General features: G+C 44.6%; 1 protein-coding gene across 1 annotated transcript in view; it reads left to right on the top strand.

Moving 5' to 3' along the window:
• nhlrc2 (NHL repeat containing 2) overlaps window positions 1-19,639 on the top strand; it is a 90,563-nt gene that overhangs the window by 64,789 nt on the left and 6,135 nt on the right. Inside the window, exons 8-10 of the mRNA XM_038822044.1 lie at window positions 2,196-2,318; window positions 2,962-3,171; window positions 13,514-13,724. Of these exons, the coding sequence (XP_038677972.1) occupies window positions 2,196-2,318; window positions 2,962-3,171; window positions 13,514-13,724 (544 nt within the window). The remainder of the gene's footprint in view (window positions 1-2,195; window positions 2,319-2,961; window positions 3,172-13,513; window positions 13,725-19,639) is intronic.

Here is a 19,639-nt window from a genome sequence, read left to right as displayed (position 1 = left end):
AAAATTGGCCATTTGGCCCATCATGTCCTAGCCAGTGTTGAATTCTAATTGATGCATCTAGTCTAATCCACCTGGCCTGTTTGAATATTCAAGGAACTATCTAATTTCTTTTTAAGGATTTACCCATTTTTTAGGCTCTACCTATTGAAATTCCACATTCTAACCACCATCTCTGGAAAATAATTTATTCTAGCCTTTCCTCAAACACAAAATATACTGTGAATTTCATGATTAAGAGGGAATTTAATTGGCTAAATATGTACATTCACTTAATCTAAGTTTCTTCAGAATCCTTGGGTTTTTAGTTTTTACCTTCACCAAACATGATTTGTTATTTAATTGTTATTATTCAATAGTTTTGACAATCATTTCAATTTCAGTTTATTCATTCCACATTTCTACTACAACGCACAGTCATATTACACTCAATAAGTTCCAAATATTTATATCTTGATTATAATCATAGTTATACTGACTATATAATGAATAATAATTGAACCAAGATAAAGAACATCTGAAGTGCAGTTAACATTACTCTGCTGTCAGTTTCAAAAACAAATCTGAAGATCTTTTAAGGTGAAAATGAATACTCTTTGAGTAAGCAACCGTGCTCAACATTTTCAGATGACTTCATCTTGACCCTAAGAATATCAAATTGTAAAAGTGCTCTTTTTTGGCTTGGTGCAAGTTGTTTCAAAATCAGTGCTAAAAGTAGTCTGATAAGATTACAAGTGCTGTCTAGTTGCCTCTTCTGGAGGTCCAGAATGTTGATTGCAGTGGTTCAGTGATACTTTCTTATACTGTCAGGCTAAAGTGGTGTGAAAAGTTTATCTTCCAGCATGCTGTTAATGTTTCACACTTGGTACTGTTCCCAGTCATACATCTGGTAATGGAGAAGCATTGCTCAGGTCTATTTCAGGTAATGGATGGAAAATTATGTTAAACATATCACTAAGATATCAAGTCTGGTAATGTGCTCTTAGTGGAAGATTTTGCAAGTAAATACTTTTGAAAAGCACTTCTCAAGCTTAAAACAAAATTTAGTATGTGTGGTTTGGTAGGCGAATACAAAGTTTATTTTAAAGCAGTGAAGAAGGACAATTTAAAGGAAGTATTCCAAGACATCCACAGAATTTCAGTTTCAGAGCACCTTTATTGTCTTCAAGGGAGATCCAAATAAAAAAGAGACGGGAGTTAATAAATATTAAAATATAATTCAGCGTTGGTCAAAAATTGAACCTTGGACTTAACTTCAATAATTTAGTTAAGCAGCCTCCACAGTAAACTGGTCCATCTCTGAAGAGTATACCTCGCTAGCAGGGGTCCTCGGGTAAGTCCCAGAAAGATGGGGTATGGAGGATAGCAGAAGAAGAGTCACTTTTCTTAGGAGCTCCATGTTTTTGCTCCATTCAGGACAGCTTAATTTTCTCGAGGGATCCCACGTTAGCATATGCACGGGGCCCAAATCCTGTTCTAGGCAGCCTGAAAAATGGCCCAACCTAATTTTGATCAGACAATTTTTAGGCATCCTTGTTGGTCCCTGTTAGGTTTTCCTGCATCCCTTTTGAGCATGTAAAAGGGTCGATTGATTGATTGTCACATGTAACAAAGTGAAATTAAATGAAATGAAAATCGCTTATTGTCACGAGTAGACTTCAAATGAAGTTACTGTGAAAAGCCCCTAGTCGCCACATTCTGCTTGGACTTGGCCCACCTGCTTGGTCTGCTTTCAAAGCCAGCGATTTAGCCCTGTGCTAAACAGCCCCTGTACAGTGAAAAGTACTTTTCTGCAGCCAAGGGAATGTATACAGTACATACACAGTAGACAAAAAGAATAATCGACTAAGTACATCGACAAATAGTGATTGGTTACAGTGCGGAACAAGGATCAAACAAAGCAAATACATGAGTAAGAGCAGCATAGGGCGTTGTGAATAGTATTCTTACAGGGAACATATCAGTCCGAGGGAGAGTCATTGAGGAGTCTAGTAGCTGTGGGGAAGAAGCTGTTCCTCTGTCTGGGTCTTCAGACTTCTGTATCTTCTGCTGATGGAAAGGCCTGGAAGAGGGAAAAGCCTGGGTGTGAGGGGTTTCTGACAATGCTGTCTGCCTTCCTGAGGCAGCGGGAGATGTAGACAGAATCAATGGGTATCAATTATCTAGTAATAAATCAGAGACTTCTTTAAAATTTTCAGAATCTATTTGCTTTCGGAGATCTGGATGGTATTGGGATAAATGCAAAGTTGCAACACCCCCTTGGAGTGGCTTGGAATGAAAAGACGGGTCTATTGTATGTAGCCGATTCCTATAATCACAAAGTAAGTGTTCCTTTTGTCCAAAAATAAAACTACAACCAAATTTATTTCATTTCTAATATTGATTTTCAAACTCTAGAAATAAGATTAGCTATAATTAACGTGTGATAACAAAATATTTCACCCAACTTTATCTACAAAATAGAAGATAAGGCTAAATGTGACACATATTGCATTGCATGCTTTCACGGAAAATCTGCATTTACAAGAATCATTTCAGATGCAACAGGGAAACAGTATTAGCGCCAGACAGAAAAACAAGGCTTAAGAAATAGGAGAAATTAAATAGGTTTAATACATTGTGTACGAATTATCATGAAATGTGTATTTATAAGTGACTGTCTATGATTTAAAACTCTACATTAAAGAACAAAATAATTAATAAGGCCTTTTTATCATCTAATATTGGTTCACAAGTATCTTCCAAGTGATCACAATTTATATTTCAAATGTTACATTTTTTTTTTGCAGCGTATGGGAAAAACACTTTTTTTGAAGAAAGTCAAAGGCACACTATAGACACACACACATCTGTTACAGGGTACTAAATATGAAATCTCTTACTGAGAAAATGAAATCTGTATTTTAAGGTTATATCAGTTTTCTTTTGCTAGAGGACTGAAATATTTATTTATTTTGTTCTCAGATCAAAGTAATAGATCCAAAAACAAAAAAATGTACTACGCTAGCAGGAACTGGTAAAGCCAGCGATGTTACTGCTTCTGATTTCAATCAAGCTACATTCAATGAGCCAGGAGATGTGTGTATTGGTGAACATGGGAATGTACTATATGTGGTGGACACTAACAATCACCAGGTCAAGGTCCTTGATTTGGAAATGCAGACTGTCTCTGTGGTAAGTTACATTATTTGCACCAATTACTGTACATCATGGAACATAAGTTGGTTAACCACCCTTTCTTGATTGGCATAGTGTTTTTTTGTGGAATTGGGCAGACTTAAAGCAGCTGAAGGCAAGCAGCGTCATATAGACAGAGGAAATAGGATCTAAATAAAGTCAGCAATTAGTCTGATGCAGCAATTGCAACAAGGACCAGAACTTTCAATTCTTCAGAAGCCAGATCTCAAAGGTTAGAAGAAAACAAGGCTGCTTTTCTTTGAAACTAAAAATTCTTATATTCTACTTAGACTGCAGATCTCGATTTCAAATAATCTGACTTTTTAATCTTAACGTAAAAGATTTTAAAAATATGTATTTACAAAAGGTGGACATTTTTGACTAGGCCAGCATTTATTGCCCGTCGATAGTTGCCTTTGAGAAGTTGGTGATGAGCAGTCTTCTTGAACCGCTGCCATCCCTGAGGTGTAGGTACACCCACAGTGCTATTAGGAAGGAAGTTCTAGGATTTTGACTCCGTGACAGTGAAATAACGGCGATATATTTCCAATCCGGATGGTGTTTGACTTAGAACATAGAACATAGAACGATACAGCGCAGTACAGGCCCTTCGGCCCTCGATGTTGCACCGACATGGAAAAAATCTAAAGGCCATCTAACCTACACTATGCCCTTTTCATCCATATGCTTATCCAATAAATTTTTAAATGCCCTCAATGTTGGCATGTTCACTACTGTTGCAGGTAGGGCATTCCACGGCCTCACCACTCTTTGCGTAAAAAACCCACCTCTGACCTCTGTCCTATATCTATTACCCCTCAATTTAAGGCTATGTCCCCTCGTGCTAGCCACCTCCATCCGCGGGAGAAGGCTCTCGCTGTCCACCCTATCTAACCCTCTGATCATTTTGTATGCCTCTATTAAGTCACCTCTTAACCTTCTTCTCTCTAACGAAAACAACCTCAAGTCCATCAGCCTTTCCTCATAAGATTTTCCCTCCATACCAGGCAACATCCTGGTAAATCTCCTCTGCACCCGTTCCAAAGCTTCCACGTCCTTCCTATAATGAGGCGACCAGAACTGTACGCAATACTCCAAATGCGGCCGTACTAGAGTTTTGTACAACTGCAACATGACCTCATGGCTCCGGAACTCAATCCCTCTACCAATAAAGGCCAACACACCATAGGCCTTCTTCACAACCCTATCAACCTGGGTGGCAACTTTCAGGGATCTATGTACATGGACACCGAGATCCCTCTGCTCATCCACACTACCAAGAATTTTACCATTAGCCAAATATTCCGCATTTCTATTATTCTTTCCAAAGTGAATCACCTCACACTTCTCCACATTAAACTCCATTTGCCACCTCTCAGCCCAGCTCTGCAGCTTATCTATGTCCCTCTGTAACCTGCAACATCCTTCCGCACTGTCTACAACTCCACCGACTTTAGTGTCGTCTGCAAATTTACTCACCCATCCTTCTGCGCCCTCCTCTAGGTCATTTATAAAAATGACAAACAGCAACGGCCCCAGAACAGATCCTTGTGGTACGCCACTCGTAACTGAACTCCATTCTGAACATTTCCCATCAACTACCACTCTCTGTCTTCTTTCAACTAGCCAATTTCTGATCCACATCTCTAAATCACCCTCAATCCCCAGCCTCCGTATTTTCTGCAATAGACGACCGTGGGGAACCTTATCAAACGCTTTACTGAAATCCATATACACCACATCAACTGCTCTACCCTCGTCTACCTGTTCAGTCACCTTCTCAAAGAACTCGATAAGGTTTGTGAGGCATGACCTACCCTTCACAAAACCATGCTGACTGTCCCTAATCATATTATTCCTATCTAGATGATTATAAATCGTATCTTTTATAATCCTCTCCAAGACTTTACCCACCACAGACGTTAGGCTCACCGGCCTATAGTTACCGGGGTTATCTCTACTCCCCTTCTTGAACAAAGGGACCACATTTGCTATCCTCCAGTCCTCTGGCACTATTCCTGTAGCCAATGATGACCTAAAAATCAAAGCCAAAGGCTCAGCAATCTCTTCCCTGGCTTCCCAGAGAATCCTAGGATAAATCCCATCCGGCCCCGGGGACTTATCTATTTTCACCTTGTCCAGAATTGCCAACACTTCTTCCCTACGCACCTCAATGCCATCTATTCTAATAGCCTGGGTCTCAGCATTCTCCTCCACAATATTATCTTTTTCTTGAGTGAATACTGACGAAAAGTATTCATTTAGTATCTCGCTTATCTCCTCAGCCTCCACACACAACTTCCCACCACTGTCCTTGACTGGCCCTACTCTTACCCTAGTCATTCTTTTATTCCTGACATACCTATAGAAAGCTTTTGGGTTTTCCTTGATCCTACCTGCCAAAGACTTCTCATGTCCCCTCCTTGCTCGTCTCAGCTCTCTCTTTAGATCCTTCCTCGCTTCCTTGTAAATATCAAGCGCCCCAACTGAAACTTCACGCCTCATCTTCACATAGGCCTCCTTCTTCCTCTTAACAAGAGATTCCACTTCTTTGGTAAACCACGGTTCCCTCGCTCGACCCCTTCCTCCCTGCCTGACTGGTACGTACTTATCAAGAACATGCAATAGCTGTTCCTTGAACAAGCTCCACATATCCAGTGTGCCCAACCCTTGCAGCCTACTTCTCCAACCAACACATCCTAAGTCATGTCTAATGGCATCATAATTGCCCTTCCCCCAGCTATAAATCTTGCCCTGCGGGGTATACTTATCCCTTTCCATCACTAACGTAAAGGTCACCGAATTGTGGTCACTGTTTCCAAAGTGCTCACCTACCTCCAGATCTAACACCTGGCCTGGTTCATTACCCAAAACCAAATCCAATGTGGCCTCGCCTCTTGTTGGCCCGTCAACATATTGTGTCAGGAAACCCTCCTGCACACATTGTACAAAGAATGACCCATCTAATGTACTCGAACTATATCTTTTCCAGTCAATATTTGGAAAGTTAAAGTCTCCCATAACAACTACCCTGTTACTTTCGCTCTTTTCCAGAATCATCTTCGCCATCCTTTCCTCTACATCCCTAGAACTATTAGGTGGCCTATAGAAAACTCCCAACAGGGTGACCTCTCCTTTCCTGTTTCTAACCTCAGCCCATACTACCTCAGAAGAAGAGTCCCCATCTAGCATCCTTTCCACCACCGTAATACTGTCCTTGACTAGCAGCGCCACACCTCCCCCTCTTTTGCCCCCTTCTCTGAACTTACTAAAACACCTAAACCCCGGAACCTGCAACAACCATTCCTGTCCCTGCTCTATCCATGTCTCTGAAATGGCCACAACATCGAAGTCCCAGGTACCAACCCATGCTGCCAGTTCCCCTACCTTATTTCGTATACTCCTGGCATTGAAGTAGACACACTTCAAACCACCTACCTGAACACTGGCACCCTCCTGCGAAGTCAAATCTGTGCTCCTGACCTCTATACTCTCAATCTCCCGTACCCTAAAACTACAATCCAGGTTCCCATGCCCCTGCTGAATTAGTTTAAACCCCCCCAAAGAGCACTAACAAATCTCCCCCCCAGGATATTGGTGCCCCTCAGGTTCAGATGTAGACCATCCTGTCTATAGAGGTCCCACCTTCCCCAGAAAGAGCCCCAGTTATCCAGAAATCTGAATCCCTCCCGCCTGCACCATCCCTGTAGCCACGTGTTTAATTGCTCTCTCTCCCTATTCCTCATCTCACTATCACGTGGCACGGGCAACAACCCAGAGATAACAACTCTGTTTGTTCTCGCTCTGAGCTTCCATCCTAGCTCCCTAAAGGCCTGCCTGACATCCTTGTCCCCTTTCCTACCTATGTCGTTAGTGCCAATGTGGACTACGACTTGGGGCTGCTCCCCCTCCCCATTAAGGACCCGGAAAACACGATCCGAGACATCACGTACCCTTGCACCTGGGAGGCAACAGACCAAACGTGAGTCTCTCTCGCTCCCACAAAATCTCCTATCTGTGCCCCTGACTATTGAGTCCCCAATTACTAATGTTCTACTCCTTTCCCCCCTTCCCTTCTGAGCAACAGGGACAGACTCCGTGCCAGAGGCCTGTACCCCATGGCTTACCCCTGGTAAGTCGTCCCCCCCACAAGTATCCAAAACGGTATACTTGTTACTCAGGGGAACGACCGCAGGGGGTCCCTGCACTGACTGCTTCTTCCCAGTCCCTCTTACAGTTACCCATCTATCTCCAGTCTTTGGTGTAACAATTTCCCTGAAGCTCCTATCTATGACCCCCTCTGCCTCCCGAATGATCCGAAGTTCATCCAGCTCAAGCTCCAGGTCCCTAACACGGTTTTTGAGGAGCTGGAGTTGGGTGCACTTCCCACAGATGAAATCAGCAGGGACACTGACGGCGTCCCTCACCTCAAACATTCTGCAGGAGGAGCATTGTACTGCCTTCCCTGACATCACCTCTAGATTTAAAAAATAACAAGAAAAAGAAAAAGAAAGGAAGAGCTTACCTGATATTACCTCAAACCCTGCTCCCGCTCAAAGGTAAGCAAATTTAAAGGCACTCACTCACCTTCACGACAGGCCCCTGCTCCCGCTTCCCAACCACCGTGGGGTGGGGGGGTTGGTTAGAGGAGGAGGTAGGGTGGGAAACACTCACGAAGTGTTTCAGGTTTAACTGTCACTTGCCAACAGCCTCTCCACAAACCACCTTCAACTTAGGCTGACCGCACTGCACGTATGCAAATTTCCCCAGAACAGCTGATCAGTAGCTCTGCTCTGCTGCCCTCTGCTGGATTTGGAGGGGAAACTCCAAGTGGTGATGTTCCTAGGTATCTGCTGCTCTTGTCCTTCTAGATGGTAGTGGTTGTAGATTTGGAAGGTGCTGTCTAAGGAACTGTGATGAGTTCCTGCAGTGCATCTTGTAGATGGTACACACGGCTGCCACTATTTGTCGGTAGTGCAGGCACTGAATGTTTGTGGAAGGGGTTGCAATCAAGTGGGCTGCTTTGTCCTGGATGGTGTCAAGCTTCTTGTGTTGTTGGAGCTCTACTCATCCAGGCAAGTGGAGAGTATTCCATTACACTCCTACGTACCTTGTGGATGATGGATAGGCTCTGGGGAGTCAGGAGGTGAATTACTTGCCGCAGCATTCCTAGCCTTTGGCCTGCTGTTGTGGTCACAGTATGTATGGCTAGTCCAGTTCAGTTTCTGGTCAATGGTGACCCCCACAATGTTGATTGTGGGGCATTCAGCGATGTCAGTATTGCCATTGAATGTCATGGGGCAATGGTTAGATCCTCTCTTTTTTGAGATGGTCATTGCTTGGCACTTCAGTGGCACGAATGCTACTTGCCACATATCAGCCCAAGTCTGGATATTGTCCAAGTCTTGCTGCATTTGGACATAGACTGCTTCATTATCTGAGGAGTTGCGAATGATACTGAACATTATGCAGTCATCTGCAAACATCCCCACTTCTGACTTTATGATGAATTAGCTGAAGATGGTTGAGTCTAGGACACTACCCTGAGAAACCCCTGTAGTGATGTCCTAGCGCTGAGATGATTGACCTACAACCACCACAACCTTGATGCCCTATGTGACTCAAACCAACAGAGGGTTTTCCCTCTGATTCCCATTAAATTCAGTTTTGTTAGGACTCCTTGATGCCATATTCGATCACATGCTGTCTTACATCAAGGGCAATCACTCTCAACTCACCTCAAGCACTCAGCTCTTTTGTCCAAGTTTGAACCAAGCTGTAATGAGGTCAGGAGCTGAGTGTCCTGACAGAACCCAAACTAAGTGTAAAGTATCAAGCAAGCGACCACTTGGAAGCAATGACTACGGAAAAAGTTAGATTTATTTCCTCATATATTTACACCTCCTACTCCCCAAAGGGTCTCCCGCACCTGGCTCACCCTTGGGACAGGGTATTTATCTCCCAGTCATCTCTGGTTTAAAGGGGTGGCTCACGCCCCCCCCTCATCTGGGTAGATCATACACAGGCGAGGCCACAGGGACTCAGAGGTTGCAGATCCCTGGGCCTCCTGTAGGGTTATAACATCCAGCACCCAGTCCGATACGTCTTCCATTTCGATAAGGGGAGAGATTATTGGCTCTCTTTGCCCGGGGCTGTCTATCCACCGTCCGCTATTGTTCTGGAGGAAGGGGCATTAATGGCCTTAGGGGGCCTTGGCTGGTCCTCAGGCACCAGTACAGCCCAACTTCGGAGATGGCCCACGTGTCACTTGAGAGTCCTTTCCTTGTATCCATACAGAATATGAGACTGGGCTGGACCGTTTTATTACCATTCCTGGGATCCACAATGTGCCATCTGCAACATTTCTAATGTAATCAGAAATCGCTAAAAATTCCCTAATAGGTCTGGTTCATTTTGTTCCTACTTATTCCTGTAGGTCGCGGATCCTTCCTCCAGTGTCTAGTGAAACAAGGCTCAACCGTGTGTGCAGTTCATGTCAGATCAAAAGTTCAGTGGGCACTACCCCGGTGGTTGCATCCGGTGTGGTCCTACAGTAAAAAAAGAAATGGGCAAGACGAGTTTCTGGGGAAGCTGAGGTCTGTTTTTGCATCCCGAACTTAAACATCTGCACTGCTCACTCAGCCAACCCATTGGGTGATGGGTGGTAAGTTTCGGTTCATACATGACCGATCCCATTTTGCTTTAGAAAATCGGCGAATTCCGAACTTGTAAAAGTGTCATTGTGCAATACCATTACCTCGAGAGGTCCGTGAACACTAAAGGTTTGCCGGAGCCACTCGGTGGTGGCTCGTAGAGGTCATACAGTGAACATCCATCCATTTTGAATGTGTACCCACGACCATTAGACACATCACCCCTTGAAAAGACCCCTCAAAATCCACATGGAGGCGGACCATGGCCAGCCCGCCATTCCCATGGGTGAACTGGAGCTGCTGGGGGGAGCTTTTCGTGTTCCTGGCACCATGTGCATTGCTTTGCTAATTTTTCGATATCTGTATATTTTCTGGGCCACCACACATAACTTGGGCCAACGGTTTCATTTTGGAGTCTCCTGGGTGTCCGCTGTGGAGGTATTGCAAGATTGCCCCCTGGCCGCGCTCGGAACGACCACTTGACAACCCCACAGTCGGATGCCATCCACCACGCTGAATTTGGCCCCTTTTGTGATAAAAGCACGTAGATCCTCTGGGTAGGTACAATGCTGGGCCCCGTACAGAACTGTGTGGCAGACTCTGGCTAATAGTGGGTATGTCTGTGTTTATGCTTTTACCATCATCACAGGTAACGAGTCCATAAAGTATAGGGCAGCGATTATCTCATCTGATGCTGTTGGCGTACTGGTGGGCAGAGGGAGGTGGCTGAAGGCATCTGTGTGCGGAATCTTTGTCCCGAAGCGATATTCCAAGACATACTCATACGCTGCCAAGAGCAGAGCCCAACACTGAAAGCGGGGGGATTGCCCTATCCTCTGAACAAACATAATAAGGACTTATGGTCCGTATAAACTGTGAATGTATACTGATGGAACCATTACTTCAAAAACCAGCGGCAAACCTTTTTTTATTTGAGCGTAATTTTGCTCTGCTGCCGCCAAATTGTGTGAAGCAAACGCAATGGGCCGCTCCGTATTGTTGTTCATTCAGTGTGCCAGGGCAGCCCCGATGCTGTAGGGCGAAGCCGCTTTGCATTGTGGGGGTGACACGGGAGAATATGCAAACTCAACACGGACAGTGACCCGGGGCTGGGATCAAACCTGGGTCCTCGGCACTGTGAGGCATCAGTGCTAACTCCTGCGCCACCATGCTGCCGAAGCAATAAAGGTTTTGACCGGTCGAAGTGAGTCAGCAGATGCAAAGATGATAGTTGTGTTTTACTTTGTCGAAAACTATCTGCTGTGGCGGGTTCCAAAGCCAATGTTGGCTCCTCTTTAACAACTTATGCAGCAGGGCCAATGCTCTTGCCAAGTTTGGGATGAACTTCCTGTAATAGTTTATCAGGCCTCAGAAAGGCAGAGTTCTGTTTGATCCTTTGGCACAGGTGCCTGCTGGATTACCCGTACCTTATCATCCACTGGGTGTATCCCGTTTCTGTCCACTCTGCAGCCTAGGTAGATTACCTCTTTCACGTGGAATACGCATTTTTCACACGGTAGGCGGACCTCGACTGCCTTGAATCAACGTAGTACATCCTCTAGGTTTTCCATGTGTTCCCGGTCGGAGGAACCGGTGATCAGCATGCCATTCAGGTGAACTGTTTCTTGTGGTAATCCGCAGAGGATACTCTCCTTCACTCATTTGAAGATGAACTAATTGAAGATGAACGAGCCTCATGTCGAGCTTGGTAAAGGTACGTCATCTGCTGAGCCTTGCATATAGATCCTCAATCTTGGGTACTGGATAACAATCTAAACGGGATGTTTGATTGATTGTCATCTTATATCTCCGCAGAGGTGGACGGAACCGTCAGGCTTCATTGCCAGCACGATCGGCATAGCCCAATCCGCAAATTGCACCAGGCGGATGATTCCCAAACACTTCAGATTTCACTTCTGCATCAACCTTTGGTTTTAGTGCATAGGGGATGGGGTGGGCCTGAAAATACCGTGGCTGGGCCTTTGGATCCACTCAGATCTTGGCAGAGGCCCCCCCAGATCATACCGAATCCTTCTTGGAAAACCTCCGGGAAGTGGGCCAATACCGCGTCCGTCCCGTCGGGGTACATTCAGTACACTTAATACCAGTCCATCCGGAGACGGTTCAGCCAATCATGCCCCAGCAAATTTGGGCCCAAGTCTTTTGCTACCATCAATGGTAGGTTTGCCAACTGTGCTCTGTATTCCATAGGTATATCTGAGGTGTCCGTGATCTCCAATGGTTCCCATGTGTATGTAGCCGGCCGAGTGTCGGTGCCTCGCAACACAAATGCATGTGCCTGAGCGGATTTGGTCATAAGTGCGGCAGATGACCACAGCTCTGGTATCGAGCTCCATTTGTATTGGGAAACCGTTGGACCGGGCAGTCACTTGGATGGGCGCCACCTGTGGCGCTGAGATGCAATGAAGGTAGTGAGTCCCCACCAGCCGGTCGGCTACGAATTGTGTCTCCCCTCTGGGACAATCATTGGGGTAGTGGCGGTGGGCGGGTGGGCTTCCTCGCTGGCATCCATTTCATCTGCTTCTCCTGGTACAGTGCATTTGTCCCGTACGTCAGGGGACTCCAGTGTGGGGAAGTTCTGGTGTCTCTCACTAGGAAAGTGTTGCCTTTGGTCCTGGTCTCCCGGAGTGCAACTCCAAAGGCAGGAGTCTGGAACTACTTCACAGGAAAGTGGTGCTCCGCGCCCAGCTGGGTGTCCTAGGTTTAGGACAGCCTTTCCACGAAGCTCCTGGACACTGCGTTCAGCACCCTTCCGGGACAAAGCTATTTTGGTTGCTTTCTTCAGGTCAAGATGTGTCTCTCTGAACAAGCGTTCTTGAGTTACCACATCTTGGATGCCGCAAATCAGCCAGTTTCTGAGTACCTCGCATAACATCAGGCCAATCACGCAAAACTTGCCGAGCTTCTGTAAATGGGTGAGAAATTTAGTTACAGATTCCCCCTGGTTTTGGGCTGCGTGTGAAAACAGAATTGCAGATAATTAGCGGTGGTTTCAGATCAAAATGGTTGCTTACCCAGGTAACTCAATCTATCAACTGGTGGGCGTTGCGTGAGTCTGGAAAAGTCAAACTTTTGATGATGCTGTAGGTCTCTGTGCCACAGACCCCTTGAACGATCACTGTCTGTCATCCCCGACAATAAAAAAATAATTCAACACTTTGAGAATTTTAAACAAAACGGTTTCAATTAAATTATAGTTTCCCCTCTCTGAGATGACTGTAGTTCACCTGAAAGTGATCTCTGCCTGAAACCTTCTTGCTTGGTTCACTGGTACTCTTCACATCGATATGTGTTTTGTCTTCTTTCTGGATTGCTCCCCTGTGGACCTTTTTCCCCCAGGAGTTTACAGAGATTGGCACATCTATCCTAATCCCTGAAAACAGGCATATGCAACCATCTGAAACAATATTTAGCATTTTATGGGTTGCTTGTTAAGGACTCTTCATTTGTCACTTCCCAAATGCACAACAAATTTTTGATTTGTTTCCCATTTGCTTTTTTTAAATTCCCCACTCAATTCTTATTTAACCCGGCTAAAACCTTGCCGTACCACACACTGCATCGTTTTGTACACCGATAACTGAATGCTAAATTACCCTTAGTTTATAAACATACTTACATAACATTGTGATGGTTGTGGAATAATTATTTTCATTTTTATTCAGTTGGCAATCACAACTGTGGTTACTGTAGATGCTCCCAAATCTTCAGAACAAAAGCAAGTTCCTCGGTTACCGAAAACAGCTGCTTCAGTGCAAATGGCTCCATTAGTTGTGTCATCTGGTCAGACACTTCAGTTCCGTCTGATGATTGACCTTCCAGAAGGAGCAAAACTTACAGAGGGAGCACCCAGTTTCTGGGCACTCTTGGCAGAAGGTAATTTATATTTTAAATGAATTTGTTACAATATGCTAGAATCTATATGCTATATGCTCGGAGTAACTACACAATTATTTTGTAAACAAGTACATATGTATGCCAGTTAAGGTAGTTTGTTTCAGGATTGACTATTGCAACTATTGATTTCTAGGTGTAATAAATTATGTACGTACAAATCTTTTCTCTCAAATTCAGAAAGATTGTGGAAAGACCTTTTATTTGGCTTTGGAAAAAGTACACTAAAACAATTTATTTTTTTGCTTCCGTTGAATTAGTCAATGTCAAAGTTAAGACCAGACCTAAAAAGAAATATAGGCGGCATTTTGTCCAATTCTGGGAGACTATTGTGTCCGGTCACAGGGCTAATCTATTCCAAGTGCAGTGATCAAATAAGGCCAGTATAATTTTATCAATGAAGAAGGCATTGGATTTTCCCACGGCCTGGCAATCTTTCTCCATTCCGCACTCTAAAACCTCAGCATTGGCAGGGAACAAAGGGCACTTGTAATTTCATAGTGCCAGAATATTCTTTTCCATGATGCAAAGTCTTCTCAAATTTCCAGAAATACCTTGGATCTTAAGTACCGCAAGAGGCAGAAAGTTGAGTTGGTCTTGAAAAAGCGAAGCATTATTCCTGCCCTTTAATACCCCTGGAAGATTAGAACAGATTGCAGTTTACCTCCTTCCATTCAACAGAGATAAAAACCATTTGCCCAGATGATTCTGATACTAAAAGCTGGCTCCAAAAAAATCTCCCATAGAAGGATATTACTTATTTCCTGCCGTAACTCTGGAAACTATGGGCCTGAATGTAGCTCTCATATGTACCGACGTTCAAAACATGCACTTTTGATTATGCTTTCTAAAGTGGAAAGTAATTTAGCTTAAGTACGAAAGCATTATTTAAACACTAACTGGACTTAATTATAATAGTTATTTTAGTTATAACCTACATACTGAATGTAGTTCAGCAATGCTGAGGTGAGGATGGAGTCAGTGGATCGGATAGAGTATTTGATGGAGACTACTGTAGTACTTTCAAGACTGGATGTCAGACAAGCAACCTGATATCCCAGAGGCAATGGAGGAGTAAAAAGGGGTGACAGAGGTGTAGAATTCGGTGTCATCAGCTTATATTTGAAATCTGAGTCCAGTTTGTGGATGGTGTCACCAAGGATCAGCATGTAGGTAAGAGCAGGAACCAAGGAAAGATCCCTGGGTAATCAATGATAGTGTCATGGTGTCATTAATGTAAGCAGCTTTCAATTCCAGATTTCCCCATTAATCAAGTGAATTAAAATTCCACCAGCTGCCATGGTGGGATTTGTACTGGTTTCCCTAGAATACAATCTAGGCATCTGTATTACTAATCCAATAACGTTATCACTATGCCAGCACCACTAGCAACAATGCAGGGTAGAAAAAGGTTATTGTTGTTGCTCCGGCCACTATCAACTGTATAAAAGTGAATTGGATAATGGAAGAACAGGATTGGAGAAGGATGGAATGATTAACAATACTAAAGGTTTCAGAGAGGTTGAAGAGGTAAAATTGAGAATCATGAAGTACTTTTTATTTGAAGTGAACACAGAAAAATAGTTCGTCATCACAGAGAAAAAGAGAAAACTTATGTTAACTCTACGTAACTTGTTGCATGGGGAAAACTCAGGATAATTTGCACAGTTACCTTCCAAAGGAATCCAGTGCATTGGAGCAAATTCAAAGAACATTTGTGTAGGTGACTCTGGGATTTAAACTTATGTCCATGGGACATTGGCATCCTGGCAAGGCCAATGTTTATTGCCCATTCCTTTACAACTGAATGGCTTGCTAGACCATATCAAAGAAAGTTTAAAGTCAATCGTATTGTTGTGTATCTGTAGCCACTTATAGGAACATAAGTAGGCCATTCAGCCCCTCACACCTGTCCCACCATTTAATGAGACCATGGCTGATCTGTGAAGCTTCCTAACATCTCTCCTGAATGGTCTAGCCCTAATTTTTAGACGATGCCCCCTAGATTTAGAATCTGCAACCAGTGGAAATAGTTTATCTTAATCTACCCTGTATTTCCCTGTTAATATCCTAAATACTTCAATCTAATCACCCCTTAACCTTCTAGCGAAAACAGGCCTAATTTGAGTTATCTCTCCTCGTAATTTAACCCCCATAGTCCAGGTATCATTTTTGTAAACGTATTTTGCACTCACTTCAAGGCCAAAATATCCTTCCTAAGATGTGGTGCCCAGAACTGCTCACCGTACTCCAAGTGGGGTCTAACCAGGGTTTTGTATAGCTGCAGCATAACTTCTGTGTCTTTATATTCCAATCCACTAGATTTGAATGCTAGCATTCTATTAGCCTTTTTGATTATTTCCTGCAATTGTTTGTGGCAGCTTCAGGATCTATGCACCTGAACCCCCAAGTCTCTTTGGACATCCACTGTACCCAACCTCTTTCCATTTAGAAAGCACTCTGCTCTATCCTTGCTTACAGTATATAGAATAGTACAGCACAGTACAGGCCCTTCGGCCCACAATGTTGTGCTGACCATTACAGTAACTTCCATCTGCCCCAAATTTGCCCATTCACCTAGTCTGTCAATATCTCCTAGCAATTTTATGCTACCATCTACGATGTCCACAATGCCACCTAACTTTGTATCATCTGCAAATTTGGATTAATGACTTTCTATGCTATAGTCCGTCATTAATGAATAGTGTGAATAATTGAGGCCCAACACAGATTCCTCTGGAACACCACGAGTCATCTCCTGCCAATTAAAGTATTTACCCATTATTCCCCACTCTGTCACCTTCTTCAACCAATTTCCTAACCATGTCAATAATTTGCTCTCGGCTCCGTTGGCTTCCACTTTAGTTAACAGTCCCTTGTGTGCGACTTTATTAAATGCCTTCTGGAAGTCCACATAAGTAACATCCACAGATATTCCCCTGTTCACTACCTTAGTCACCTCTTCAAAAAGTTCAATAAGATTAGTCAGGCATGACCTTCACTTCACAAATCCATGCTGACTCTGCCAGATCAAAGGCAATTCTTTGAGGTGTTCAGTTACCCTACCCTTAATATAGACTCCCAGCATAGATATTAGGCTAACCGATCTGTAGTTCCTTGATTTTCCCCTTTCACCATTCTTAAAAAGTGGAGTGACATGTTCAATTTTCCAATTTAGAGGGACTACACTTGTACCTAGTGAAATCTGACAGATTATAGTTAGGGCATCTACAATGTGCTCCTCTACTTCCTTAAACACCCTCGGGTGGAAACTGTCAGGTCCTGGGGATTTGTCATTCTTAAGTTCCATTAATTTCCTATTTACTGATGCTGTTCTTTCATTACTTGGGTAACTGTCTGTGTGGAGTTTGCACTTTTTCCCGTGTCTGCTTGGGTTTCCTCCGGGTGCTCCGGTTTCCTCCTACAGTCCAAAGATGTGCAGGTTAGGTGAATTGGCCACGCTAAATTGCCCCTTGGTATCCAAAAGGTTAGGTCTGGTTATGGGGATGGAGTGGAAACCTGAGCTTAAGTAGGGTGCTCTTTCCAAGGGCCGGTGTAGACTTGATAAGCTTAATGGCCTCCTTGTGCACTGTAAATTCCATAAACACATTTTACACAAAAAAGGCGATGCCCAGCAAGATATGTGCTCCCTGAGCTGGCATCACAACTGGTGGAAGCACAGCCAAGTGCGAAAAGGCAAAGGAGGCTCCCTCAACAATCCATGGTGGGAAAACTTCGGACTTGGGCGGAGGGGGTGGATTTAATAACCCTCAAGACCCATGGGGACACATTGATTGATCTCCCCGTGGGACTCATGGAATACAAACTCCTCACTAGTGGGTGGAGACCTGCCCAGTTGAGTCTTGTTATTTCATTATTTAATAAGATGGTCGAATGAATCGACATGGCATGACCAGATCGCCACCGAAACAACAACCAACTGCACAGCATCGCGCCTGGACTTGATAGTCAAGGGTCACCACAGACCAGCATGACACCTCCCTGGAGGACAACCGGGAGCAGCAGCGAAATTGTCAGGCCTGTGGTCGCAGAACACGCAACAACTGAGGCCACCAGAATCGGCAAGCGCCATCCTGGGCAGACAACAAGGTCGCCTCGAGCCAGGGTCTTGCACATGGCTTAGCCTGAGGAAGATGACCTGATCCAGCTGAATTGCATCACGGCCCCTAAAGTGGCACTGATTCAGATTAGACTTCAAGTCAACAGGCACCCCCTGGTAATTGAGATTGACAAGGAGGCTACCTTCTCCATCACTGGACAACAGACCTTCTGCCAGCTTTGCAAGGGCATCCTGCCCTTGAGCTTGCATAATAGCAAGGCCCGGTTGGCAAAATATACTGGGAAGCTGCTGAACATTATATGGACCACCGTGACCCCAGTAACCCACAGGCAACAGACAGTCAGGCTGCCACTAATAGTGGGTACAGAAGCCAGCACCCAACCTGATGGGCCATGAGTGGCTGCAAACTCTTCATCAGGACTGGCAGAAAATCCTCCGGATGGTCACCAGCAGCCTGTATGATGTTTCGGGAAATATCCGGAGGTGTTTCAGGAGGGCCTGTGTAAAATAAATAGAGCCTGGGCAAAAATTTACGTCAAGCCAGAGGCCAAGCCCAAATACTTCAGAACACAACCAGTCCCCTATACCTTGCTCACAAAGGTGAAAAACAAATTTTGGCACTTGAGAGTTGATTTGCCTGGTCCGATTTGCAGAGTGGACTGTACCACTGGTCCCAACCCAGTGTCAAAACTGGATAAGTTGATTCGCCTCTGTGGCGATTACAAATTGCGAGTGAACAGGGCCTCCCGCCTGGACCAATAGCCCATGTCGCATGTGGAAGATCTGTACACTAAGCAGCAGGGGCCACAAAGCTGAATATAAGCTACGCATAGCTCCAACTAGAGCTAGATGCAGCATCTTGAAAGTACGTGACCGTCAATATCCACAGGGGCCTATACGAGTTTACACATCTCCCCTTCGGGGTCGCATCCTCTCTCCAGAGAGTGATAGAAGGCATCCTCCAGGGGCTACCCAAAGTGGCGGTATACTTGGACGACGTTCTCATTACGGGACCACCAAGAAGGAACACAGACAATTTGGAAGAGGTCCTTAGGCAGTCCTCCCAAGCGGGTGTCTGCCTGAAGAGAGGTAAGTGTGTGTTTCAGTCGAAGGCGATCACATACCTGGGATACCACATGGACAAGGATGGCTTGCACCCAGTAGAATAGAAGGTCTAGGTCATAAGGTGACCTCTGACACCAGGAAATACAACCGAACTGAGGTAATTTTTGGGGCTTGTGAGCTATTATGGGAAGTTTATCCCGAATTTAGCCACTCTGTTCACACCTCTTCACACAGATCTTCAAGGATTTACGCATTGTTATGCCCAGCCAGAAACTTCTCCAAATTGAATCCTGCCTCAAAGGAAACACCTTCTAGACTTTGATTTCTCGTATTTTGGAAATCACATGAACTTGGGGGGTGCGGCACGGTAGCACAGTGGTTAGCATTGTTGCTTCACAGCGCCAGGGTCCCAGGTTCGATTCCTGGCTTGGTCACTGTCTGTGCGGAGTCTGCACGTTCTTCCCATGTCTGCGTAGGTTTCCTCCGGGTGCTCAGGTTTCCTCCCACAAGTCCCAAAAGACGTGCTGTTCGGTAATTTGGACATTCTGAATTCTCCCACCGTGTACCCGAACATCTGCCGGACTGTGGTGACTAGGGACTTTGCTTTTTTTTTCTTTCTTTTTTCTATCAATTTTGAATACCCAATTCATTTTTTTCCAATTAAGGGGCAATTTAGGGCCAGTCTACCTATGTGCACGTCTTTGTGTTGTGGGGGTGAGATCCACGCAGACACGGGGAGAATGTGCAAACT

Source organism: Scyliorhinus canicula, chromosome 16, assembly GCF_902713615.1.
Source record: "Scyliorhinus canicula chromosome 16, sScyCan1.1, whole genome shotgun sequence".
Lineage (NCBI taxonomy): Eukaryota > Metazoa > Chordata > Chondrichthyes > Carcharhiniformes > Scyliorhinidae > Scyliorhinus > Scyliorhinus canicula.
The sequence above is the reverse complement of the archived record's forward strand: the minus strand, read 5'-3'. Positions and strand labels throughout refer to the sequence as shown.